The 26,948-nt window shown below is 41.3% G+C and overlaps 1 protein-coding gene across 1 annotated transcript in view; it reads left to right on the top strand.

Moving 5' to 3' along the window:
* The window catches only part of TSNARE1 (t-SNARE domain containing 1), a 324,770-nt gene that overhangs the window by 191,258 nt on the left and 106,564 nt on the right, over positions 1-26,948 (top strand). The window contains exons 9-10 of the mRNA XM_075705087.1: positions 2,908-2,980; positions 16,407-16,489. Coding sequence (XP_075561202.1) covers positions 2,908-2,980; positions 16,407-16,489 — 156 coding nt within the window. The remainder of the gene's footprint in view (positions 1-2,907; positions 2,981-16,406; positions 16,490-26,948) is intronic.

Raw genomic sequence — 26,948 nt, 5'->3', positions numbered from 1 at the left:
CAGCAGATGGCTGTTTCGTCCCAAGTACCTGGATATAAATGGCAAACCTGAAACAGTGCTGTTCATATACAGCATTGAATTTCCTTTCTCATCCTTCCCTTCATGTCATAATATCCGGGGATCAGGAGGCAGACAGCCCAACTCCTTGTGGTTAAATTAGCAGAGGAAGACCCTATGAGGAGTCAGTGTATCATCTGATCTTTCGTAGACAGAATTGCCTGCTTGTTTTATTCCAATGGAAATACTTGGGGGGGGCATGTATAATTCAATATATTGCTATAACGTCTATTTAACCAAATGTACGTGTAAAAACATGTTCATGAGTTTTAAGCTGCATTCACTTAAAGAGCTGTATAAGAAGCAGAACAAAATAAAACAGAGTGCCTGAAGGGTAGAAGGAATTTTGTTTGTGTGGCAAGTAACAGACACCAAAGACTGATGTCAGTGGCAATTTAGCCAAGAGAGACAAATGAGCATTCTGGGCTTTTTTAGTATTGTTATTTGTTTGTTTAATTTTTCTGTAATCATCTTTTACTAAGCAGTTAAATGAAAGCAGAACAACACATTCATGTTAATTTTCAGTTCTTCACATTTTGCTAAACTTTAGCTTTCTCCTTTCAAATACTTTTACAAAAACAACAAAAAAAACCCCAAACCTCCCCCACCCCCCAAAAAATTACAACTAATTTCTCCTCATTTCCTGGCAATGATTTACTACCACAGTGCTCAAGTGCAATCTCAAGTTACTTAAACTTCATTGCTTTTACAAAATATTCTGCAGTATTTACAAGTTATGAATAATAACATACATAATTAAAGCTTCATTATGCTTGACAAGTGAATGAAGTGCATTTTGTGATGCATTACCCAGTCTTTGGTTAGGGGGGTTGTTTTTTGTTTTATTATGATTTCTCACAGCTTTGTAAATCTTTTGTTTCTCCTACTTCCTCAGTTATTCAACAATTTGGTATATTCTAGAATCCACAACAGGACTCCCAGGTTTCATTGCAAATTAATGCGATCCTATTGCATTATGTGATTGAATGTTGTGCCACTTATATTCTCATAACAAACTTCAGTAGAAGGGCCTGCATTTATTTTGCACCATTTTCTAAATTTGCCAGTAGGGAAGCTGATGTCTTTTAAAAGTGGGGTGGAAGCAATCAGACCTTTTGGCACAATGGACTAGAGTTGCAACAGGACCCAACCAGATAAATGAATTAGTGTGCAATCAGCCTCAGGAGAAACAGATTCTTAGGAAATGTTTTCAGTACTTCAGAAAACATCCAGTACTGGGTTCCCCAGTACAAGGATACATGGACATACTATTGGTCAGACAGTCTGTGGAGTCTCCGTCTGTGGAGATATATAAAACCAGGTGGACATGGCCCTAAGCAACCTTCTTTAATTGACTCCTTTGAGCAGGGGTGTTGGACTAAATGATTTCCAGAGCTTCCTGCCAACCTCAATGTTTCTGTGATTCTGGGATTTGTACAGCTTAACAAAATGCATCCTGTTTGAGTGTCTTTCCTTTGCTCTGCTAATGTTGCCTTACTGGTAGTGCATTCAGCAGTATCTATATTATTATGCCTATTATTGCTAGATTAATTCTTTTTATAAGAGCCGGTGTCATATGAAGTCACCATATGCTCACATTTGCTCTTGTATATGGTATGTGTTCAGAAATGAGAGAAACAAACTCACTGGCAATTTGCTGTGTTTTAACTAAGAAAATTTCAGTGATGAACCTCACTACATTTTTTTTTTTTTTACTGTTGTGGTTTAACCCCATGCAGCAACTAAGCACCACACAGCCACTGCCCCCCTCAGTGGGATGGGGGAGAGAATCAGAAGGGCAAAAGTGAGAAAACTCGTGGGTTGAGATAAAGACATTTTAATAAGTAAAGCAAAAGCTGTGCTCGCAAGCAAAGCAAAACAAGGAATTCATTCACTACGTCCCATCGGCAGGCAGGTGTTCAGCCATCTCCAGGAAAGTAGGGCTCCATCACGTGCAATGATTACTTGGGAAGACAAACACCATCACTCTGAACATCCCCCCTCTTCCTTCTTCTTCCCCCAGCTCTATATGCTGAGCATGATGTCATATGGTGTGGAATATCCCTTGGGTCAGCTGGGGTCAGCTGTCCCAGCTGTGTCCCCTCCTGACTTCTTGTGCACCCCCAGCCTGCTCGCTGGTGGGGTGGGGTGAGGAGCAGAAGAGCCTTGGCTCTGTGTAAGCACTGCTCAGCAATAAGGAAAACATCCCTGTGTTATCAACACTGTTTCCATCACAAATCCAAAACATAGCCCCATACTAGCTACTATGAAGATAATTAACTTTATCCCAGCCAAACCCAGCACATTTACACTTGAAAAATGTATAAATGAATCCAGTCATCAAACAGGTCTTTCCTTATTGCCTTACCAGTGTCATTTCAAATTCAGTGAATTTTTGATCATATTTCCATCAGTTTACAAATGGTATTTTATCATATGGATGCTATGCTGAAAGATGACCTCTTTCTATGTAAGAATCCACACTCTAGGATGAATGGTCTGCATCAAAAAATAACTTTTTTAGAAAGAAAAGGGTTTGCTGCTCTGGTTTTTACTGTTTGTTTTTTTTTTTCTCTCTCTTAGTCCTCCACAATTCTGAAAAGCAACTGTGTAATCTGATCATTCTACTTGGTTCTTATAGAAAGCTTGAGTCAACTGACTTAGATCCAGCAAACCATGGCTTTGTTGAAGGGGATTTTTGATTTACTATGGGAGCATTATAACTTTTTATCTACACAGACAAGGTTTTCTGGTTTTGTTTTTTTCTTTGCAAAGCTTGACTCTGGAACATGCCTTTTATGTTTGGATGTTACCCATTCATCATTAATGTTAGACTTTCTGTCTTTTCAGAGTGACATGTTGGATGTGAACCAGATCATTAAAGACCTGGCCTCCATGGTGCATGAGCAAGGAGACGCAATAGGTAGGTATCACTGTTAAAGCATGGGCTTTATTACGCTCCTGCACCATTCCAATATGATGTTGTGTTTTCCCTTATGAGCAGCTGTTTGTTAATGATGTGATTATTTTTTCTGTGGTTTTGGGCATTTTGTACATCCAGTGACATTTTGATCTGACAAGCTGCCCTGTGTAATAGGGTTCTTTATATTAAGGGTTTTAGCTGGTATATTTGGCATAAAATAGAAATCTCAGTGAGATTAATCCATTCCCTTTTGAATGTAAAAAGGAAGTTGGAGAAATTGTAACATTAACCGGAAAGGGATCCAAGTCTTCCTTTCTACCTGGAACTGTAATTAAAAAACAGTAGTCGCAGCAATTATTGTTATGATTATTGATGGTGCCGGAGAAAATTAAGCAGCTTGCTTCTCCTAAATGGAATTTTCTTTCCACATTGCAGGGTTTGTCTGATTAAATTTACAGTATCCTAACATCATGATCTGTTCACATGCATAGTCTGAAGCTTCTGCTCATTAGCTGACATCCTCTTGCTCTCCAACTACCAGTAGTCACACTGGAGTGTGGTGGTGAAAACTTCAGAAAAGAGATAAGAGTAACCCTTAGTATTATCTTTAAAAGCAGCCCATCGCTGACAGCCACCACCTTTTGTGAACAGAGGGATAAGACACAGTAAATCTGCTCCTTTTAAATTTCCTCTGACCCTTGTCTTTGTCACTGCTGTCTTCTGATGCAGCTAGGAACAGTCAGACTTTTTTTGTCTGTATCTCTCATTTTGTGTATGTATGATAATACTGTGCAGTGCTTCAGAAGCAACTGTCTACTTCCAGATTTGAGAGCTAACACTCCTAAAGCCACACTGAGGGATCTGAACTCCAGAGAAGCAAGATTTGTGGAGATATTTCTAACCTGAAGCTTTCAGCTGGAGTTCTCACTGGAGCTCCTGGGAGTTGGATTAAGTCCTAAGACAGCCATATGTAGATCATAAAAGACGAAACTCTTCTCTGCTGTTTATTAATCACTCTGGATTTCTTTGCCAAGCTCATACCTTTGCAAGTTTCCATTAGCATATCTCCTTTCACACTCAAACGAGCTAGCTACATCCCACTGAGAAACACCACTCAGGTTCACAGGTGCAGAAAAAAATCAAGATGATACCTAAACCAAACTTTTTTTTTTTTTTTTTTTAATGCTTGTTTGGAAGCTCATTTTTGTACATGGATAACATGGAGCCTGATTTATCTCCTAAAAGCACATCAGATGTTAATGCCTTGAGGGACATGACAACATACATCAGCTAGCTTCAAGATCCTTGTAACTACTTTTCTTAAGGCAGTATTTATTATTTTAAGATGTTGCCCATGCATAGAAGCGACCCCAGTATTAACTTGCCTGTGAGAAATGGTTAGACTAAGTAGGATGTTTTGTCTCTGAGCCAGCATAAAGTTTTTTGTTGCTTTTATAGTAAGTAAGTGAGATTACGAATCAGGAGGTAAAGGGAGTCAAACCCCCCCCAGTGAAAATTGAAAAGCAATGATGATAAGAGACAGTTGGCACTTGTTTTATTTTTTTAATGCGTTCCTCTTACATGCATGAAATGAAAGCTCTGTGTGTGTTTGTTTAGAAAACACAGGGAAAATACATAACCAGAGAATCTGACATGTGCCACACAGCAAAATGCTCCCAGGGCTGTAGAGCAAACCACTCTCTGGTTTACCTGAGCTGGGGAGAATTAATGGGAAGAGCTTGTCTGCTCTATGCATGGCACAAGCAGAGTAACCCATACTTCTTACAAAAACGTAAAAGTAGTTTTGCTAGCCTGTGGGGCCAGTTCCTTAATGAACACATCCATAACGCTCCCTAGGGTAGAGAGCAATTTCTGTCACGCAAGGAGGAAATAAATGAGGGGAAATGTAGACTCAGGGCAGCATATCTGTTATTTTTTGTCTTCTGCAAATAAGCCTCATGCCTGTGTTCCTAGTCGTGGCATATCTTTGATATGAATATTTAACTAAGCATTACAGTATCAGTGAGTCCAAGCCCTTGAAGCCAAAACAAGTTAGTGGCCTACGTCACTTCTGAATAATCAGAAAGAGTCTTTTCAACACAGTCTTACAGGAGCTCTTGGTAAAAGCATCCCTATGCAGCTTCATCACACGGGGTGCCGGTGAGGGGAAAGGGTGTGAGGAGGAGGGGACTAATAGGAGAAATCAATAACTGGCTGTGGAATTGGTGTTGGCGATATATGGTTTTGGGTTCTATAACCATGGGACCCTGTTTGCGTCTGCTTTGGAGAGATGGGATCCACCTCACTAGGCAGGGCAAAACTATTCTTGCCAATAGGATGGCTGACCTCATAAGGAGGGCTTCAAACTAGGAATGATGGGGGAGGGACAGGGCCACCAGCACTTCTGTGAAGGAGCAATGGACAGGACTGCTGAATAGAGGGCATGGGATGGTGTGGCAGGAAGGGTTCACAAAGTCATCACAATGGGGCCTGGGCAGGGTCACCTCTACCACTTGCATGTAGGCAGCGAGATACCTAAAAGACACCATAGTGGACAAATACCCCAAAACCTCTCCAGCAACTCAACATGCTGGGATGCATCTCTAAAGTGCCTGCACACTAATGCACACAGTACAGGGAATAAACATGAAGAGTTAGAGATCTGCGTGCAGTTGCAGGGCTACCATTTTGTTGGCATGGAGATGCAGGGGCTTGACTCCCATGATGAGTGTTGCATTGGAGGGATACAGGCTCTTCAGAGACAGGATAGGAAGACGAGGAGGAAGAGTTGCCCTTTATGTAAGAGAGCAGCTGGAGTGCATGGGGCTCTGCCTGGGGATAGATGAGGAGCTGATGGAGAGTTTATGGGTTAGGATTAAAAAGAGAACAGGCAAAGTGGATGAGGCCCTCTACAGACAGGTAGGAACAGCCTCATGTTTGCAGGCTCTGGTCTTCATGGAGGACTTCATCCGCCGCAGTATCTGTTGGAGGGACAACAGAGCCAGGCATAAATAATCCAAGAGGTTCTGGAGTACATTGATGATAACTTTGGGGCAAGATATCAAGACGGCTAGAAGAGGGCCATCTTCACTGCTGAACTTTACTCTCATGGTAGCAGAAGGGTTCTTCAGCCGAAGCATCCAAGGCAAGGATTAAGGACTTGGTACTGTGAGAAGTAAATTACATTGGGGGTGATTGCTAGAGCAACAGTCACTCCTTTCCATGCTCATAGATGGCCACTCAACTGAACTACAAGTGCCTCAACAGCTTGAAACATTCCCAGTGTTTCATACTGAACATCAGTATTTTACATATGCAAGTTTGTTCTTTCATTGGCCATACTGGGATAAATAGACATAGTTCCATGAAATCTATTTTATAACTTGTGCTAAGGAGAAGAGCATCCTTAAATCCCCAGTTCCTCTGAAGAAAGTGTCAACAACACAGCTGCCAGTATTTGTATTAGTACTTGATGAAGGCAAGTGCTTATTTGTCCACTTCTGTAGGCTTCTGTTTGTCTTGTAACAGAGAATAAAAATGACCTGAATAATAACTATTGTTTTTTTTTTTTCCCCATGGCAAAAGAAAATGCTGTTCTGTTTTTGTTTTAGAAAAGCTGTTTTTTTCTATCCTACCTGTGTATGTAACATTACTAGTTATGCCAAAACAACATGCAAGATCTACATCCCTATATAATCTGCTCTAATTGAACTTTCACCCTTTATATCACTGTTTGCAGCTCCATCACATTTCTCAAAGCCACAAGGAAAGACCCACGTTGTTCTGAAAATGTTTTACACTTTTAAAAGAGTCACCTTTCTTCCTCTGTTGGACAGTTTTAGAACCAACCTTCTTTTTCTTCCATTACTTATCCAGGCTTAGATGTTGGTGCTGCTAACCTTTCACTTCACTCATGAAGTCTGGGCATTTTATATTTGAAAATAATAGGGTGAAGAAACTTCATAATGTGATCTGAAACTTCATAATGTGATCTAAAACTTCATAATGTGATCTAAAGTGGATGCTCCCTCACTTTACAAACATCACTACATGGTATCTGTCAGGCTGGAGCCCACAGACCTGCCAAGATAAATATAAACATGGCAGCTGGTGCTTTCCATCAGTCTCAGAATTTCCTGATGTTGTCAATATATTCAGTCCTCGAGTAACACTGGTGTTCACTGACATACCACATTGTCACTTATTGCCTAATGATAATAATAAGAAACATCCTTCGAAATAAACGATATTTGCATGAATGCAAATGTCATGCCTATTTTAGAAGCTTTTGAATGTGGGGAGGGTTTTTTTTAGGTTTGGGATTTTTTGTTTGGGTTTTTGTCACCTGTGAAATCAGCTCAGTTTTGTTGCCTCTTTTATCACTGTTGCCTTTCTGACCTGAAGGCTGGTTTAACACATAGACACTGTCAAGAGTCAAGAGGGTCCATTAGCACCCCTCCACACGTCCTCCTCCAGTCTGACTGCCTGAATGGCAGAGCCAAAAGTCTGTTGTCAGACACGCTAATGCAAACCGAGCTGGGAAATCATTCAGCTAGATCCTTAACTAAACTCTCCTGAGTTATGTGTCTCGGTTGGGACATCTGCAGAAAATGAACATATCTTCAGAGTGGTCCCTGAATACCTGAATGTAACAGCTTTAATATCTACGTTCAGTTGAATGTGGTCTGCAAAGTCTCTCATTTGGTTAAGTTTCCTAAGTGATCTCAGAGGAGGCTATTATGTGAATGGGTACATTTCTGTTCTTATTGGTTCCTGATGAATTGGGAAATCTCTTGGCTCTCTTCCTTTCAGCCACTTGTTGAGACATGAAGTTACATGTCAGTACAGAGCACAGCCCATGCAGGAAGGGCACACTGGGGTATTTCTGAATCAGTGATAATCTGTTCCACTTCCCGTTCACTTCCCAAGAAACCTCCAATTTCTTTGTTCATGCTAGGTATATACCCTCTTATCAGTTTCTTGTTCTATTATCTAAGCCTAAAGAAGCTTTATTGTAAAACAACCCAGCTGCTGAAATTGCATAGTATTACTACCCTTAATTGCCTTGTAGGCAACAACTTTAAGGTCACGGTGTTTTGTATACACTGACCTTACTCTCCCTGTTTATCTGGACTGCAGCAGTGGTGGCCTCCACTATCACTTTTCACACATCCTTGGCTTCGGACAGCACTGAATAGTCTGTAAGGTGCTCGGTTTCGTGTTAGGCACAGGTTGATGACCACTGCTACAACTGAATTTTTGGAGTCAAGTGTGGGCTACCGTAATCTCTGACCAATTCATTTTACTCAAGATAATAGGCAGCACAAAAAATGAATGAGCTTTTGTGCTTCTTTCCTGTTTCTGCTCCCTCTGAGTGTGAGTTTTTGTGTCTTCCCTTCTTGTATGTGGACTTCTACATTTAGCCCTAGTGCTGGTAAGACAGCACATGCTGGTTTATAAGGAAAAGAATAATGGGTAACTCTGCACTGCAAATTTACTAACGCCTAAAGATTTGTCTGCTGGTCTGTGTTTGACCCTCATAATGTGATTGGGCTGGTATACTTGGAGTTAATGAGCCAGCTAATTTTGTACAAGAAACAAGGCTCTTCCATTTATGAGGTTTATTGCCACCAGTAGGATTCTTCTCACACCAATTTATCCGAAGTCATTTTTGGGAAGTTGGAACTGCCGTGCTTTCAATTTCTAGTAATGCTGCAATTGAGCAGTAAATGTCATACGGGCAGCAGCTGCCCAGGTGGTTGGTTTATTTCTGCTGGGAGGTGTTATACTCTGCCACAGACAGACTGCATTTGGGAGGCCACCGCTTGAGTAGGTTAAGTAAATCAAACGAGCCATGTAAAGCAAAAGAGGTCAAGCAAGTTGTAAATATCAGTGACTTGACTTTGCAGGTAAAATATATGATCTTTCCAAGACAGTAAGCAGAAATAAAGTATATTTATTTCTATGAACCGACACCCCCATCATCCTCATTTATTCCTGTGACAAACTGAGATTGACAAGTCTTTCATTAGTTGCCTGAGCTATAGGACTTGATAGCTTATGCACTCAGCTGCTTGATGGAAGGTGAGTGTTATGTTAATTGCAGACAAAAGTGGACTTCTGAAAAATGCTGTATGCAAGTGAAATTAAGGTATTTATCCAAACTGTGTCAATTCATGAGATAGATTTGGAAAACCAAATATGACTATTTTGATGTTTTCTTCCTTTTCTGTCACTTTAAAGAAACATATTTTATTGCAGTTTGAAATAATATTTTCTTTAACCTGAATCATAGAATCATAGAATCATAGAATCATAGAATCATAGAATCATAGAATGCTTTGGGTTGGAAGGGACCTTTAGAGGTCATCTACCCAACCCCTGCAGTGAGCAGGGACAGCTTTAACCAGATCAGGGTGCTCAGAGCCCCGTCCAGCCTGGCCTGGAATGTTGCCAGGGATGGGGCCTCTACCACCTCTCTGGGCAACCTGTGCCAGTGCTTCACCACCCTCATTGTAAAAAACTTCTTTCTAATGTCTAGTCTAAATCTATTCTTCTTTAGTTTAAATCCATTATTCCTTGTCCTGTCACAACAGGCCTCATTAAAAAGATTGTCCCTATCTTTCCTGTAGGCCCCCTTTAAGTATTGGAAGGCCGCAATAAGGTCTCCCTGCAGCCTTCTCTTCTCCAGGCTGAACAACCCCAACTCTCTCAGCCTGGCCTCATAGGAGAGGTGCTCCAGCCCTCGGATCATTTTGGTGGCCCTCTTCTGGACCCGTTCCAACAACACCATGTCCTTCTTGTGCTGAGGGCTCCAGAGCTGGATGCAGTGCTCCAGATGAGGTCTTACCAGAGCAGAGTAGAGGGGCAGAATCCCCTCCCTCGACCTGCTGGCCACGCTGCTTTTGATGCAGCCCAGGATACGGTTGGCTTTCTGGGCTGCAAGCGCACATTGCCGGCTCATGTCCAGCTTTTCACCCACCAGTACCCCCAAGTCCTTCTCCGCAGGGCTGCTCTCAATCCCTTCATCCCCCAGCCTGTACTGATACCCGGGGTTGCCCCGTCCCAGGTGCAGGACCTTGCACTTGGCCTTGTTGAACCTCATGAGGTTCACACAGCCCCACCTCTCCAGCTTGTCCAGGTCCCTCTGGATGACATCTCGTCCTCCTGGTGTGTCAAAGGCACCACTCAGCTTGGTGTCATCTGCAAACTTGCTGAGGGTACACTCGATCCCACTGTCTACATCATTGATGAAGATGTTAAATAGCACCGGTCCCAGTACAGACCCCTGAGGGACACCACTTGTCACCGGTCTCCATGTGGACATCGAGCCATTGACCACGACCCTCTGGATGTGACCATCCAGCCAATTCCTTATCCACCAAACAGTCCACCCATCAAACCCATATCTCTCCAATTTAGAGAGAAGGATGTTGTGGGGGACTGTGTTGAACGCTTTACAGGAATCCAAGTAGATGACATCCATTGCTTTTCCCTTGTCCACTGATGCAGTCAGTCCTTCATAGAAAGCCACTAGGCTGGTCAGGCAGGACTTGCCCTTGGTGAATCCGTGCTGAAAAGTGTTGAGTTTATGACACAAGGAAACAGAAAGAGCGTGCTACAGACAAGTAGCTGGAATTTCCCAATCAAAACTAGATTGAGTGCTGTTTTGCTCTTTAAATAACTTTCAGAGATTATTTTGGAAGAAAAGAAAATCTGACATGTCCATAAATTTCTGCACAAGAGATGTCTTGTTAAAATACCTTTTTTCATCAGAAAAAGATGGAAATGGAGGGGGAAAAAAAGGTGAATCAGTATTGCCATGATATAATACCCTCCCATGTGCAAATTTTGTGGGATTTAAATTAGAGCCTTGGATTACCTAGAGCCATATGAGAGCATCGTTCGGGAACTGTGGATACCTCAGGTAGATAGCTGAAAGTGTACACCAGGCAGAGGCCATACCATGCACCCTCAGGAAAGTCTTCATATGCTGACTCTTCTTCTATGATAAATATAAGTAATTTGAGTCCATTTGTCTCTGTAAGAAAGAATGGTAAATTGCTTTGCATCTGCTAAGATGGTAATATTTTTGCACTCTGCCATTTAGCACAGAGCAGATGATGTGAGGTACCTTATTCTCTGGTAGGATGTGCTATTTTCCAATAGATATACATAGGACAATGTTTGAATTTTAAATCCCTGGAAGATGTATCCTGGCAGGCATGGTAAACCTCTGGCAGGGTGATACCGTTTTTCAGCACATACATATGTAGCAGATACTTGACATTTCCAAGATGCATTTCAAGGACGGTGTTAATCACTCAGGAGTTGAAGTGCTGTAAATTTATGCTGGTGTTCGGCCATTGCTTTGTAGCCACTTTTATTCATACAGACTAGGGCTTTGGACTGTTGGCCGAAGAAAACCAGCAGGAAGAGCTGGTTATGGCATTTTAGGGTAGTTTAAATAGTCTTTCCAGACCTGCCTGGAAAATTAGGGTGATTGGTTGTTCAGTGCCTCAGTCCTTACCTCTGAGGGTCATGCTGTGTTACCATGTGGAAGAATTAGAGCTCTGCTAAAATCAAATAGAAAGCTAGGTGCTATCTGCCTTTTGTTGGAAGCAATGACCATGACTCCTGATGACTCATGGAGCTGAAAATTGTGTTTCATGGCACCAATCTAAGCCAATGTGACCCATTTAGCCTTAGTTTAGCATACAGGCAAGATTATTTTATAAATCCTCTCGTGTGCGGAATTTATAACTTGACATTTATATTGAAGTTTGCAAGTGACCAACACTAAGCCATTATAAAATTCGCTCCAGAAGAACTGCCATAGTTTTCTTTCCCCTTAACATCCACAGTTGTGCCTATAGAGAGCCTGAGGGTCTTTTACGCATAGAATGAGACTCACCTAAAACTAAGTACATGGCAATTAGAATGGGCAAAAATCTTTTTTATGCTGAAAGCAATTTCACCCAAAATTTGGCTTTTAATTAGGAAATAAACTTTTACACATTACCAAAATACTCCTTTTTTTTTGGTGTGTGTTTCTCAGTATGTTGTATTGATTATTTTTAGTCAGAAGTTATAGTGATAAAAGAGGGCTAAGCTTATTAAAGCGCTAAAAATAAAAGCATACTGTGAAACTTAAAGCAGCCCATTTTGGTTACTGCCAAGTGGAAGCGTTCTAAAATTCTCGTTCACAAGCTCACTTTCCTATCTTTCAAGTGGTTTTACTGAAAATGCTGCCTTGTGAAACCAGTCCATCGTTGCCGCTATGAAGACTCAAGGTTATATGGGTGATTCCTTGATACGTTAGGACAAACCCCCCACTCCAGCCACTGTCACTCCAGTAATTTCACATATAAGACTGCCGTTGGTCATTAGCAGGGCTTGATCTCGGAAGACAGGTAAATAGATAGGGTTGAAAGACACCTCTTGGGGTCATCATGATTTCTGTCTCTGTGACAAGTGTGTCATAAAATCATATCAAATTACATCTAAAACGGGTTAGCTCTGCCACCTTCACTACTCTTATTGAAAGGATGTGCTTTAGCTGGAAAATTAGAAATCTTTTCCTAATTCCTTGGTGCATTTGTTTGCAACCACCATCTGCTTTGGTGCAGCCCTGTCCCTCAGTTTAATAAAATGGTGATAACATCGCCTTAAGCTTTTTGTTTGTTTTCAAACTGTACCATAAATTTGTCATCACAGACTGAGGACAGAAAATTGTTGTGGGATTCAGGCTCCTTGGAAAATCCCAGACCCAGGGCTGGGTTATCTCACTTATTTGGGAACAGCGTCACTATCCCTTCGTACCAAAGCCAAAGGAGAAAGGAAAAGGCAGACCCCTCCAGCAGATTTTTTCAGTCTACTTAGGATCCTACCACCTCTCTGGAAATACTTGCCTTTCCATCCCCAAGCAAGGTACCTTGGCAAGGAGCCTGAAAGTGAGCAAGGTGAAGCTGTGAACCTTCACTAGCATGCAGCAAAGATACACTGAAATAGCTGTGAATGACACATTCATCATTGACTTATTAACATCATTGGCTTACTACTTACTTCCTTGTGATTTGACCCAAATTCTCTTTCCTTCCCTTGCTTTCCTGTGTTAATCAGCAGAAATATCTAGTTAAATTGTGTTACATATTTATGTCTCATTTTTATAGAGTTTTAGAGCTGTTCTGGTGGTTTTTTGTTTCTTTTAGTTTTTCCCCTGTGTCTCAGCATTGCAAGTTGCTGCAAAAATTTTTTTTAAATGGGAAGTTTGCTTATTCCAAGGCTGGTATTCCCCTGTTAGGAGAACAAGTGAGCATAAACAGTGCCAGCAGTGTCCAGCCTCCTCCTGTAACATCACATCAACTCATCCAGGACATGTAGCACATGTCCATCCTACTTGTGAAAGCCTGCACTGGGAAAAACATAGATGGTATTTGCAAAACACAGTGCATAATGTATGATTAGCCCATTCCATGCAGCACTAAAGGGGCATTCACAGTGTTTAATTCTATCTAATGAAGGCAAATCTCCTCAGGCCCCCCTACTGCGTGCAGCAGAAAGTGCTATCTTCCTCTGGAGGGACATTTAAGGAAGCTAAATTAAGCTCCTGCTGTGATTTCCCCCCACCCCAAGAGGAGCACAGAGAGATTACTCTTGTTTTAGTAGGATATCTTTCATAAATTTCTCCTCTGTAGCTCTTCTACGTCTAAATGATTAATTTTCTGAGGACAATCAGCCTTTAAGAGGCATTGAGTAGTGAAGGGTGTCTGTACTAAGATCCTGAGAAACATCAGATACATGAGCAAGTTCTGTTACTTTGATTAGGCGATTGTCAAGGTGTGCAGCACACTCCCACGACCCCTTCCAAATTTCCTAAATCCCCCAATCCCTTCCAAATCCCACCATAAAATAGCTTAATACAAGGAAGTGCTTTCCTATGTAAAGTTGTATTTGGTAACCCAAAAGCATGGTCACACTCTGTGCTTCTAAAATTAACAGGTGTCCCAAGAGGATGTAGTTTTAGTTTTGGTTCAATTTTTTTGACTGATTTTTTCTTCTTTTCTCCCCATCCCAACATGTGTCACAGCTTGGCTGTAGGAAATCTACGTCATGTTGGAGCTTTGAGTAGTCAGGAGTGGAATTTCAATTAATGCAAAGTGTTGTCTCAGCGGCTAATTCTTATGGACTTCCACAGAACGTATAAAATATTGTTTAGGCAAAACCAATCTGGTAAATGTAGTCATGCTTAACCATAGAAGTCAATACTTGTCAACAGCTAGGCAACTAAGAATTTGTCACCTTGGGTGAGTGACAAGTTATTCTGGCTGATGCATCCTGGCTGTGTTAATGACATATTACCTCTTTGGGTTTCTCTGCCTTGTGCCCTGTTGTTTCCATATGCAGAGAGGCTCATATACACAGTGCTGGAAGTTGGATCGGGGCTTGTAGTTGCCAATTACACAGCACTGTCCTAACATGCAAACAGAGAAAGCAAGCACTACCCTGTCCTACAGAGCCAATCTAGCCCATAGATCTACCACTTTGCAGCTATTTCTCAGTTCTAACCAGAAAACATCAAATGTCCCTCTATTGCTACTCCTAAAAAATATGTAGAATGACAAATTACTGATTTGTGGGTCTCCCTCAATGTCTGGCTGGAAAGATCAGGGCCAGCCCTGGAGCTGGGACGTCTGTTCTTTTTAAACAGCAGTGTGATACCAATTGTCAGTGATAGTACTTGTGGAGATGTGGTAGTAGGGTTTTCCTTGTAAACTCGCCTAGGACCTCATTACCAAGTGACAGGTTGAAATCTGTCTACCGTGTTTCACTCACAAGTCTTAGTAAAAATGGTTTGAGAGACATTGGATATGGCCAATAAAATTATTGTATATTGATCAATAAAAGTGCTGGCCATGTACTTCTTTTCTTGTGTACTACAGCATGAATAATCTAAAATAAAAGAAATGGAACACCATTTCTCCCAGATGCAATACAAGACTTTTAAGAGGTTTCCAAGTGTTAAGCTGAAGTTCATTTTTTCCATGGTTCTGTTGGTTTGTGGTTTCTTTGCTCTTTTGTTTTGTTTTTAAGTTATCAGAAATGCATAATTACATTAACAGACTTGCAACACTGTTTCATTTAAAAATGGCAAAACCTGAACACAACGACTCTCCCCAGTTTATCTGCAAACCTTCATTTCTTTACCCATCACAAAAGTGGCCAGTCTGATTAATGTTCTTTCCTGCAAAAATAAAAGAAGAAATTACTTAAATCTTCTGTGGCATGTCTTAATCCAACTCCTAATACCATCAGTTGAAGAATTTCCATTAATTTTATTAAAGATTAGAGAAATCCCTGGAACCTTATTCTCAAATTTCTACCTGTGGTTGAATTCCTCCTGGCCACTTTCATACACTCCATGGTGTAATATCTGCTTGAAAACACACAGAAGCAGACCAAGTGCACATACTCTTCCATTGCAGCCAGAAATTATCGGCTGCACATTTCTTAGGGGACAAGCTGGTCAAGATTTCTAAGATTTCTGCTGGAAACACAACCCTTATTTGCAGGTTTTATACCATTATTTGCAGGTTTTATACCATAGGTATCTTGCTTTCTAAGCACAGCTCTGGAGTCAAAATTAATACTTGTCTTTGATGGAAGTGGGGAGCTGCCAGCTGCAATGTGTAGCTGATAATCTTTCTTTTCTAGTCTCATTTTGATTCCTCATGGTTCTTCCAATATCAGACATAGCAATCTAGGGTGAGATTCTTCTCCCTTAATTTTAGGTACCAGCAATGTTTCTCAATATGAGCCATCTGTACAGACCCCCCCCCCCCCCCGACCTTGCAGCTTCAAAACATGATCCAGAAGTTTAGGTTGTGATTCGTCTGATCTGATCAGCTACTGTAGAGTGGGATGAATTGCACGGTATGGACTTGCTCTCTGTTGACTGTGATAGCGTCCGAGGTGACTTCCTCAAGTACAGACACCTGTGGATGATCAGTAACCCACATGTACTCAAATGAATCTCACCCCTGAGCTCTAATAATTAGATAATTTCAGATACAATCTACCACGCCCCTTCTGTAATTTAACTCTATCTAGTAAATTTACTGGCCTTGAGCTGATTTCCTTTGAATTCCCTGTCAGACTTCCCATCGGTTTCAGGAGGAATGGGACAAGATGCTAACCTCCATCCTGTCTAGGAACCAGGAGAGCTGTCAGTCATGCTGCCTCTGACTGATGGGTTAAGTGTTCATCAAAACAGGTGGCATTCCTATTTCTCTGTAGCACTACAGCTTGCAAACAAGAGGCTGCTCATTTTTTTATGCCCATGAGTAAATTGCTGAATTGCTGTTGGTATAAAGTCTTTGTTTTAGGTTTGTACCCTGTAATTATCTTCTGTTATCTTGATTTGCAGATAGTATTGAAGCCAACATTGAGACTGCATCTTCTAATGTAGAATCAGCCAATGACCAGTTGGCAAAAGCCAGTCAGCACCAAGTAAGTGGGACTAAAAAACCCTACGGATACATTCAGTAATAGTATTTAAAATAAAGAGAACACTTTGAGGCTGTGAACCACATGGCAGATGGGCTGCATTGGATTTGTGCTACCTGGAAAGATGATAAAGCATGCTCTAAGTAACAGCTAAACTTTTTTCTTAGATATATGATTAAATTACTGTAGCATCAACAATTTTCATTAGAGTAGTCATTAAGAGATCTGCATATTAAAGAGACATTTCCCAGTAGGAAACTCAACAATTAGCTACTGTTGGTCTTGGAAAGACATCATAAAAAGTGCATCATTTAAGTGTATATGTGCTTCTTATTGGAGTGTTTCCCTATAACCAGGCAACAGTGCTTTTCAAAAACAACTGAGTTGTCAAAAGACATGATGTGGTTGGTGAATAATGGCTATGGGAATGGCGTTCAGCACTTTTTAAAGGCAATTTGAGAGTAGGGTTTGGGTTTTTTTTTCTTTTGTTTCATTGGACCAAGAATAAAACACACACACATAAAAACATTAATCTTTTTTGAAAACAGCTTGACCAGGAAGAACTGTTCAATGGTTATAGTTAGTACTTTCTAGGGGTGAAGGGGGTGAGGGGGAAGCGAACAAAGAAAAAATGTTATTGTTTGCATTGGATTGACAGAACAAAACTGTTAGTTTCCTTTTTTCCTCAATCATAAATAGGTTTGTTGAAGTCCAAAGTGAGGTTCATGTCTCTGGAGTCTTGTTATGACAAAATGTAGCTGAGGTCCATATGAGTGCATAGTGCCTCCTTGTTGGTCCTTGGACACAATGAATTCTGAAGGTCTGGGGCAAATCTCGAGAGCAAAGGAGTGAGAGCCACAGGCACTTTACTCAACTGAAAAGGAGTAACGTGATTTTAAAATTATCTACAGCTCATTTTCTGGTGAAATATACTTTACCAATTGTGGGTAATGAGAACAACTTTTGTAGAACTTTGATATTGCAGAAACTGTGTGGTCTTCACTACGTTTTGATTTTTAAAGGCATATATATTCAAGATAATGTGTGTCACACTGCATTTAATCCCCCATCTGCCTTGAAAATAGCCTGTTGCGTTTTTACTGCATGAAGTCTAAAATAAGACAAGAATAAATTTAATACTTGACAGTAAAGCCGATCGCAGAGCTGCAAATGAGTTAATGACAATTTTGGCTAAGAAGGTCAAAGAGTAGTCAGGCAGAAAATGAACGCAGCACAGTGTAAAGGATCTGCTTTCTTCAGCCAGCAGGAACTGCTGAAATAGCCTGCCCAGTTAGGAGGTCCTTTATTCTTCAAATATGTTGATCAAGATGAAGATATAGCCAGTTTTAGCAAGTCAACCGCTGCTAAAGGCATAAATGTGTACTGACTAATATTTATGGGAAAACACTTCAGAATCTCCCTTGCCCTTGAAATGAGCCTGTATAGGCAAATAGTGCTTAGAAAAATCCTGCTGCCAATGAAATTGTGCAATCCAGATCTCCCGTAGAGGACAGGTAGCTATCTTGTACACTACTGGATGAGGATCACTAGACAAATGCGTGCAACCCCAGCTTGCTCTGTCACCTCTTTCATGAGGTTCCCTGAGATAAGGACAGGAAATGAGGTGAAGGTTTTGTGACTTCAATTGCTGACCTGCTGTCTGGGGTTTGTCAAATAGTATATGACGCGTCTTCTGTTATGTGCCGTGATATCTGCTCATTTTACATCCAAAAGAACATTGTCTCCATAATGTTACAAGAAGGGTCCTGGTTGCACAGCCCTCAAGGGCTTTTGTAGGAAGCAATTTTGGTGCCACTTGTATACATATGGATAATGCAGTGCGAGTATAGGTCAGCCTTCCAGGTTGCATGTGTGGTTTTGGCTGCTTTAGAAATATCTAGGACGGATTTGGGAGAATGATCAGCCAGATGGCTTTGTGGGTGAACTGCTTTCAAGGGAGCTGCCATAGTTTTAGACACTTTAAATCCCCTCTGTACTCTTCTGTACTGCTCAGAGATCAAAAACACAGACTAGTTTTTTAAATCCTACTAAGTAGCTTTCCTTCTTTTGTTAAACTGGCAATTCCTTAATGTATTTGGCTGTTACCTATGTCCTCTAGTACAGTGTGATTGTCCTGCAAATGCAGACTGGCTTACATACATCTGTTATTTATTCCTATTTATATGTATATAAATATGTGTGTGTGTGTGTGTGTAGTATTTTTATATCAACAAATGTATACATAAATTGAGAAATCTGAAATGTCAACATTGCTGAAACATTCAAGCCTAAGACCTACTGTAGACCTTAATGAACAGATTTCTGTCAAGAATAAAGCTTAAGTGACTGGTTATTTAACATAATGTTTGCATATAATGTAATGCAGTCACTTCAGCAGTACAACTTGGAGCACCAGTCCCAACCTGTACATTAACATAACAAAGCATCAGTAAATAGTTTTTCTTTAACTAGTACAAAATGAGGCATTTAGGTTCCCTGAAATGACAGAAATGTTTAAACAAATGTAAATATCTTCCTGCTGAGCTCTTCTGTCTGCATTTTAAATTTTGTAAGGTGCTCCTTCATCGTGATGTGTGTGTTAACAGTAGTGTTTTATTACTTTGTGTGGATTCTCATGTTCCCCATCTAAACTCTTCACCGCCTGAGAGAAAAAAACCCACCCTGACACCCACCCCCAAACTGTAAAGCAGTAACAAAGAACATAGGAGGGAAATAAGGTAAGTAAGGGAGTGGTGGCCAGCCTTCAGGACAAGGCTGCGGGGTGGGTCAGTGCAGCCCACAGCCAGCCCCAGCTCTCAGCCCCGGGAAGGGAGCACCTACTGGTGCCTGCGCAAATGATTCTGCTTCCCTCCTGCCCATCCCTGCCATCTTCTACCCCATGGGCCTGCACATCTTCCCCCTTTTCCATGGACGTGTCCGTGCAGGCTGCATCACGAGGTAGGAGTAACTCTTTGCTGGCCACCGTGCAGAGGCGAGATACCAAACTGCAACCCTCGTGTGTGTCTCCATCTGACGTGAGGCAGCTTGCCTCGGCAAAAAGGTTGGGCACTGTTGTTGTAAGAGGCAGAATCAGACAGCTCAGGAAAGTTGATGGTGTCAATTTGTCATTATGCTCTTGATCTTAGTGCCACAGGAAGTCCCTGAGTCCGTGCTGGCTACTGTAATTGGCAGCCACATTATTGCCTGTACTCCCTCTTCCAAGCTTTAGACTTCACCCCCTGGCAGTAACACTTCCACGCTTCACCAAGTAAATTCACTAAGGCCTCTGTGGTGGTCAGATATTACAGAGACCCTGTGGACCATATACAAAAATAATGATACCCATTATGCCTATCCATGATGTAGAAAAAAAAATTATCTTATGTGATATTCACTTTATTTCCATAATTTTTTCCCTGCCATTGTAAATCATTGTACATGGTCTGATTTCGGCACTGCTTGATTTATATTGGGTGAGAGGGACTTGCTCTATCCGTGCTGCAATAGAGGACATGGTAGATGAACTTGTAATTAATCACAAGCAAAAAAGATATTACATCCCAGAAGCATAAAAGGTTTAGTGGGAGCTGTCAGAGTTTTGGAAGAAATATTTATTTTTTTTAATTATTAGCAGGGGTTTTTTCCTCATTTTAAATTATTATCATTACAGAATAATTGTTTGTGCTTAAACTTACTTTTACTACAGGTAACAGTTAAACTGGGCCATTGTTTCTGTAGGAATATGCAGGATCAAAATGCAGATGAAAGCAGAAATGTTGGATATTGATACCAGGAGCAGAGGAAGAGAGGCCTGTTTCATACAAAACCCCGTTTGGTCACAGAAATTTGACAATTTTACGTTGTTGTCCTACTTTTCACTAGAAAATTCAAGTTTAGAAAATGACTGAGAGGCAAAGAAGTCTGGCAGAGAGAAGCCAGAAGAAGTAATCTCCTGCAGTAGACTTGCTGCAGTGCCTTTCTTTTCTGTGAGGGTCTCATATCTCTTGGACCTAAAGCAGAAATGACGACCCTTGCCGTTTAATACCAATGGGCCAGATTTGTCTCCTGAAATGTCACTGACCATGCCCCTACAGAAAAATTATTCATCCCACCTGTCTTAAAACACCAATTTTAACATGGGTCAAATTGCTTTCTGGAAGACAGCGATTTATTGGACCAAACACAGGTGGTGGAGGCATGTAGGTCTGAGTTAAGTGTCTGGACTCCCTTTACACTGACCAGGAGGAGACATTGCTTTCAGCACATGGCTTGTCTCATCTTACAGGAGGTGTCTAACACAGGTCTGACGCCTGCCTCTCTGGAGATGTCTGTTCCTTCCTTTGTCTCTAAAGCCCAGATGATAGCAATTACATTGCACATAGTTCAAGGGAAAACGAATCCCATGCATATCACCTATCCCTTTATCAGAAAAAAAGGGGAGATCTGGACACCTGATGATCTCAGTGCCTGCCTTTGAGGTTAGCTTAGGTGGGCTGAACATCACACAGAGGGGCTGGCTGTGACGAGATAAGCAGTTTTACTTTGCTCAGTTTGTTCATAGCTTCCTGCAGATGGATTGAGAGGAAGAAAAAGAAACAAACGCAGACTCCGTGGATACATATTAAACCAGTTACTCTTTTTGACGCGAAGTTTGGCCTAAGTTCAGCTTGGCCGCACTGACTGAAGGACTCTGTGTACTGACTGTTGAAGCTAATTTGTTTTGGAAGAGCTGCTTGTGTTGCTCTGATTAATGCTGGTTGCTTTCCTTCCCTATATCCTCTGTGGAAGTCAAGCTAATTTGGATTCACTGGCATCGCAAAGGCAAGCAACAGTTCAGTGACCCACTTGTGTAGTCTAAGAACAATGAGGTTTTTTCCTGTAAAGAAGCAATTCCTGGGTTTGGCTTTCAGGGATACACAGAGGGGCACTTTGAAGGCTGGAGCTTTAAGGAAAAAAGCCTCATAAATCTGTGACATTTGCAGAGAGATCTGACTGCCTGGGGACCACCAATAAAGGGCTGGCTTCAACTTTTGCACAAATAACTCATTGGTATTTTAAAAACAAAAGAAAATTTAAGTTTCAAAAATCACCTTCTCAGTCTTTGAAATTTCCTGGCACGCTATCCTCTTAAAACACTTGCTACTTATAAATACTGTCATAACGAAGATTGTCTTCTCTTCTTCCCTGTGCATACGCACCAAGATCCTGACTTACACACCCATTAAATCATTCTAAAGCTAATAGTTTTAAAACTACAGTGTACGGCCAGTTAGCACCACAGTACAATGGGACTGCACTGCAAAGCCGCTGCGGACGGGCGCAGCTGGAATATCTCGATGCAAATGCAGCTTCGTAGCTGCTTAATGTCTTAGGACAACAAGAGGCCAGATGCTTGTAAGGCAGATTGGGGCCCGAGATGTAATGACAATCTCTTGCTAACTGTGAGATGCAGCGTATACGTCAACCTCGTGTTGCTGCTGTGTAGCTGTGTCTGTTGCCAGTGTGAGCGTGGCTGAGTTTGCTGCTTCTTAGCAAAGTGATTAGCACTTGGAAGTTTTATTCAGGGGATTATGAAGCTATTCTTTCTTCTGGCGGTTTCTGCCTGTGGAAGTGATGGGAGCTGAATTAAAGCTGCAATAGGGACTCCAAGCTCTGTAAGGACTCCAAGCAAAAGCCATTAATGAAGTGACCGTGTAATTACACAACTGAGCCTTAATCCCCCTCTTCAGCAGCAGAAAGAAACTTTGCCACCTTCCAGAGTCCTCACAATTCTGTGCTGTGATCTTCAGCTAGTAAAAGAAGTCCTCCCCAAATTGGCTCAATCTCTCAAAAAACAACCAATTTGCAGTCCCTTTCTGCTTGCTGTTTCTCAGTCCACAGCAACACACTCACACCAATTCAGAAACCTCTGCCTGGATTTCCCACTCAGAACTGATTTCTTCAAAGCAATTTCTCCTCCATAGCACTTGTTTTCCTTCCACCCCTCCCCCCTCCCATTAAGCCATATCTTTTTATTTTTGCTATCAATTCCAATCTCTCGGTCCTCCCCTATTGATGCATTGCTGCCAGCAACACTGCTGCTTCAAACAGCCCGTTGCCTTATAATGATCCCACTAATGTGCTTGCCCCAGATTGCTCAAAACCTACCTCATTGGGATGTTTGCCTGTGTCACCTGTTGGATGTGCCCAACGTGGTCTGTGCCGTTACAGAGCCTTGAAGCAACTCCTTGCTGCGTGCCTGCCTCTCCTGGTTTCAGCTGGGGTAGAGTTAATTCTCTTCTTTGTAGCTGGTATAGTGCTGTATTTTGGATTTAGTGTGAAAATAATGTTGATAACACACTAATGTTTTAGTTGCTGCTAAGAAGTGCTTACACTAAGTCAAGGACTTTTCAGCTTCTTATTCTCTACCAACTGAGAAGGCTGGAGATACACAAGAAGCTGGGAGGGGGCACAGCCAGGACAGCTGACCCAAACTGACCAAAAGGATATTCCATACCATATGGCATCATGCTCAGTAGAGAAACTGGGGGAAAGCTGGCCAGGGGGCTGCTGTTCAGGGACTGGCTGGGCATCGGTTGGTGGGTAGTGAGAAATTGCATCGTGCATCACTGCTTTGTATATTCTTTTATTATTATTCTAGTTATTATTACTAATACTATTTTATTTTATTTTATTTCAATTACTAAACTGTTCTTGTCTCAACCCATGAGTTTTCTCACTTTTACTCTTCCAATTTGCTCCACCATCCCACTGGGAGGTGAGTGAGTGAGTGGCTGCATGGTGCTCAGTCGCTGGCTGGGGTTAAACCATGATACTGCCCATACTTTCAGGCTCCTTTTGTCTTGGCAGTGTGCTGTGGCCAGCGAGCAAGACTGTCTGGAGCAGTGCTTCGAAAAATTAAATTGTTTCACCCTTTACCTTCCCTCGACAAATAGGTGGCAGCAGCAGCAGGTGGTTGGGATAAAACTTGTGAGTCCTTTTTTCCTTGCTCCATTGGCTCCCTATGAAAGACAGGCTGAGTTTTCAGATTTAAGAGTGTTTTATTTTCAAGCAGCTTCTGTTTGTGTGTGGTTTTTTCCTGTATTTTAATGCAGCCCATTTGCAAAACAGCTGCTTACCATAGGAAATGTTGTTCAAGTCAGTGGCAGTCCAAGTGATGTGAGCTACGTGAATGCAGCAACTTAACCTCAGTGAGGTCTAAGCCATCACATTTATTTAAAACTATCTTTTTTTCATGTAATTAATGGATCTGTGTGATCAAATATTTATTGGGAAAGGGTTTGTTTAGAGTTTTCGGACGTCTAGCAGTTGGGTGTTCTTGCATGTGAAGGTAAAGTCTTTCAGGCTATTTGTAATCACAGCTGAACATCTCTTCATTTGTACAGTCAAAAAGAGAGAGTTGACTCAGCCAGGTGGTAGCTTAATCTTTCTTTCTTTTATTATAAACCATGCCCGGTAGGATTTTTAGAAGGAGAAAAAAAAAAAAAAAAAGCCTATTTTGAGCTCATGTTTTAATTTAAGCACAGATCACTCCTTTCTCAAGGAGGAAACGGAAAGGCCAAGAGTGGAGGAGAAGGGAAGGATATGACAGAAGGGTTGGGAGCAAATTTAGTGCTGAGGCATTGCTGATGAAGCTGCTTTGGCCGATGAGAGGATGAGTGGGTAGCTGTAGTCTTTACTGATTGTTTACCTTGGTGGTATGCAGCACCGGGACTGTACCAAGATTTAGGAGTATCCATTGCATTATGCACAGTGGTCTGGATTCAGTATTTCAAAAGCAAGGATTTTGTGCGTGAAAGCTGAACAAGTTTGATCTGTGACAATTCGGAGATGGCAGAAAGAAATCACATACTGCCTTTTGTTTTTCTATTTAATTTAGCAAAATCTCTTTCCAGGGTACAATTTCATTTTTAAGGGTCAGAGATTAAAAAGCAATTTTCCCTCGCTGACAGCAGCATAAACTAGTGAGTTACATTTCTCTTAATAGCCTCATTTAACTGGGGAGTGAATGGAAATCCTTGGCTACTGAGTGGAAAACCAAACTTAGAGTCATCCTTGTGGCCAGTGGCAGCACATATAATCAATTGCATTGCCCAAAGGTCAAAGCTTTGAGAAATGGTATAAAACTTGCCTCTTAATGGGCTGGGAATACCAGGAAGTTAGGAATATTAGCACTGGAGATGTATACCTAACCTGGATCCAATGAAAACCAGGAGCAGAAAATAAGTATGCCGGTTGGAGTCCCAGCTGTATAGCCTGAAGCGGTATTACGCTGGGCTGTGAGCTTGTCAGATCTCATCAAGGAGCAAAATGGTTGAGATTGGTCAGTGTTCATACTGGAAACCTCCACTGAAAATCTTCACATGCAGGCAGCAGTGTTTTTCTGTTCACTTTCTGATCAACTTCTTTCTGGCACGGGGGCACCGTCCACACAGTGCCACCATTCCTGAGGTATTTCGTCAAGTTTTCATAATTAGTGTCAGTACAGATGCCACACTGGTTTTCAAAGCCACACTGAAATTAATAGTTGAATTCCAGTATGGGGATTTATATTCCGATTTCTGTGCCTTGATGCTTTTCTTGGTTCTCATAAGCATCAGTTTATCAGCTCATCTTTTTTGTAGGGACAGTATAGGGACTTAAAGTCAGTGTAGTGTCATCTCATCTTACTTGGTACTTAAAATTTAGGCAGCTAATACAAGACAAGCTAAGCTTCCTTTGCACATACCTCTGGAAGACAGTTCATCCTGCTTGTCTTGGATATTGTACCTTAGTCTGTGATGAATAATTCCCAGGAGTTGAATGTCTTGCCTTCATGCTGATAGACAAGTGTCTTCAAAATAGCACTTAACTACTAGGTAGCTAGGGTTTGTTTTCTTTGCCTAAAAATAAATATTTAGTATCTTTTTGGGGTTAGTATAGAATTGTGCTGTGTTTCTGGCTTCCACTATGGAAGACTCTTGTTCCTCCCAAAATCACAAGTCACCTCTGCCAGCAGTGTTTAAATGTAACAGAGAACCTGGGGCACCTCAAATGGTCAGAAGTAGCTGAGAAAATAAATTCTTGTTCCCCTATTGTCTTCTAATAACTATATTGATCATGAAGGGAAAATTATATGTAAGGAGAAGGACATTACAGAACATGAAATTGCTTTTATTTCCACTTTGATAAAACCTGGAAGCACTTTAATCAAAGGTCTTTTCCATATTCCTGAAAGAAATCACAGGCCTGGTAAGACATATTTGCAGTACAGCTATCAGGTCATGGCCTGGCACTGTCAGAATTGGAGGACAGGAATTGTTAAGTACAACTTACGTTCAAGAGGAGAAAGGGGAGTGAATTACAGTCTCGTTAAATCTGACTTCAGCAACATGCAACGCTCTTGAAGACACTTTTAAATTTTTAAATTTTAAAATTTTAAATTAAGAATTGAAAGCATGGAGTTCAGTGTGTATCAGTGTTTCCCTAAACACCTGAAGGAGTTAGCTTGGTTGGGGTTTAGTTTGAATGAAGGCACCTGACTTTATCAGTCTTCTCTGTAGGCACCTACATCTGAGTTGAGTGTCTAAATTCCCTTTGTATTTGATGGAGACTGATGGTACAATTCAGTTGCCCAACACAGGCATCTAGTGCCATTTGAGATGCACTTGGGAATCCCAAACAGCCACGTAAGGCTGACAAATACGAGACAGGTACCACAGAAAATCCACAGCCTCCTGGGCTGGCAGCTGGAGGTCACGTCAAATGATACTGGATGCTTGTGTGTGGGTAACTGAATTGCCAACTCAATGCAGTCAATAGAGACTGGAAAAAGATTCAACTGACCTCCCAGTAAATGTGTACTTTGGAGCTATCTGATTCACTCCCTAGTCTTTATGGGGAGAGTTGAGTGCTTCTACCAAAACTGTAGTAAGAGTTTAGACATCAAAGTATGTGTGTTGATGTGTGGCACATCAGCTGTGGATACCTAGAGCCAAACTGGTGAGATATGGACTTGGTAAGTGGGAAAAAACTTGGGTGGAAAATTAGCTGAACTGTCAAGCTTAAAGGCATAGAACTGTCTGTGTCCGGCACGGGGCAGCCCATAGCCTCTTCCCACAAGGCCATTCCTGTCAACATGTGGACACGGACACCCAATACATAGTTATATGCTAATAGCTGTACAGAAGTTTGGGAAAAAAAAGAAAAAAGAGTAATGCTAAATATTAATCATATTTTTATTGGACTCTAATATCAAGCAAGCCAATATTTTTCATTATGCTTGATAGTTAGAAAGCATCAGGAAAACTGATTTTACCTCTTGGCTATTGATCATAATCCAATAAACATGATTTACTAGTGAGATAATCTTAAATCTTATAATTGGCTCTTTTTTTTTTTTTTTTTTTGTACATAGAAGCTGGGTCCTAACTTAAGCTAAAAATCAGATGTCTTCTCTGACATAAAACAGGCTGTCTGACAC

The sequence above is a fragment of the Pelecanus crispus genome, chromosome 2 (genome assembly GCF_030463565.1).
Source record: "Pelecanus crispus isolate bPelCri1 chromosome 2, bPelCri1.pri, whole genome shotgun sequence".
Classification (NCBI taxonomy): Eukaryota; Metazoa; Chordata; class Aves; order Pelecaniformes; family Pelecanidae; genus Pelecanus; species Pelecanus crispus.
The sequence above is the reverse complement of the archived record's forward strand: the minus strand, read 5'-3'. Positions and strand labels throughout refer to the sequence as shown.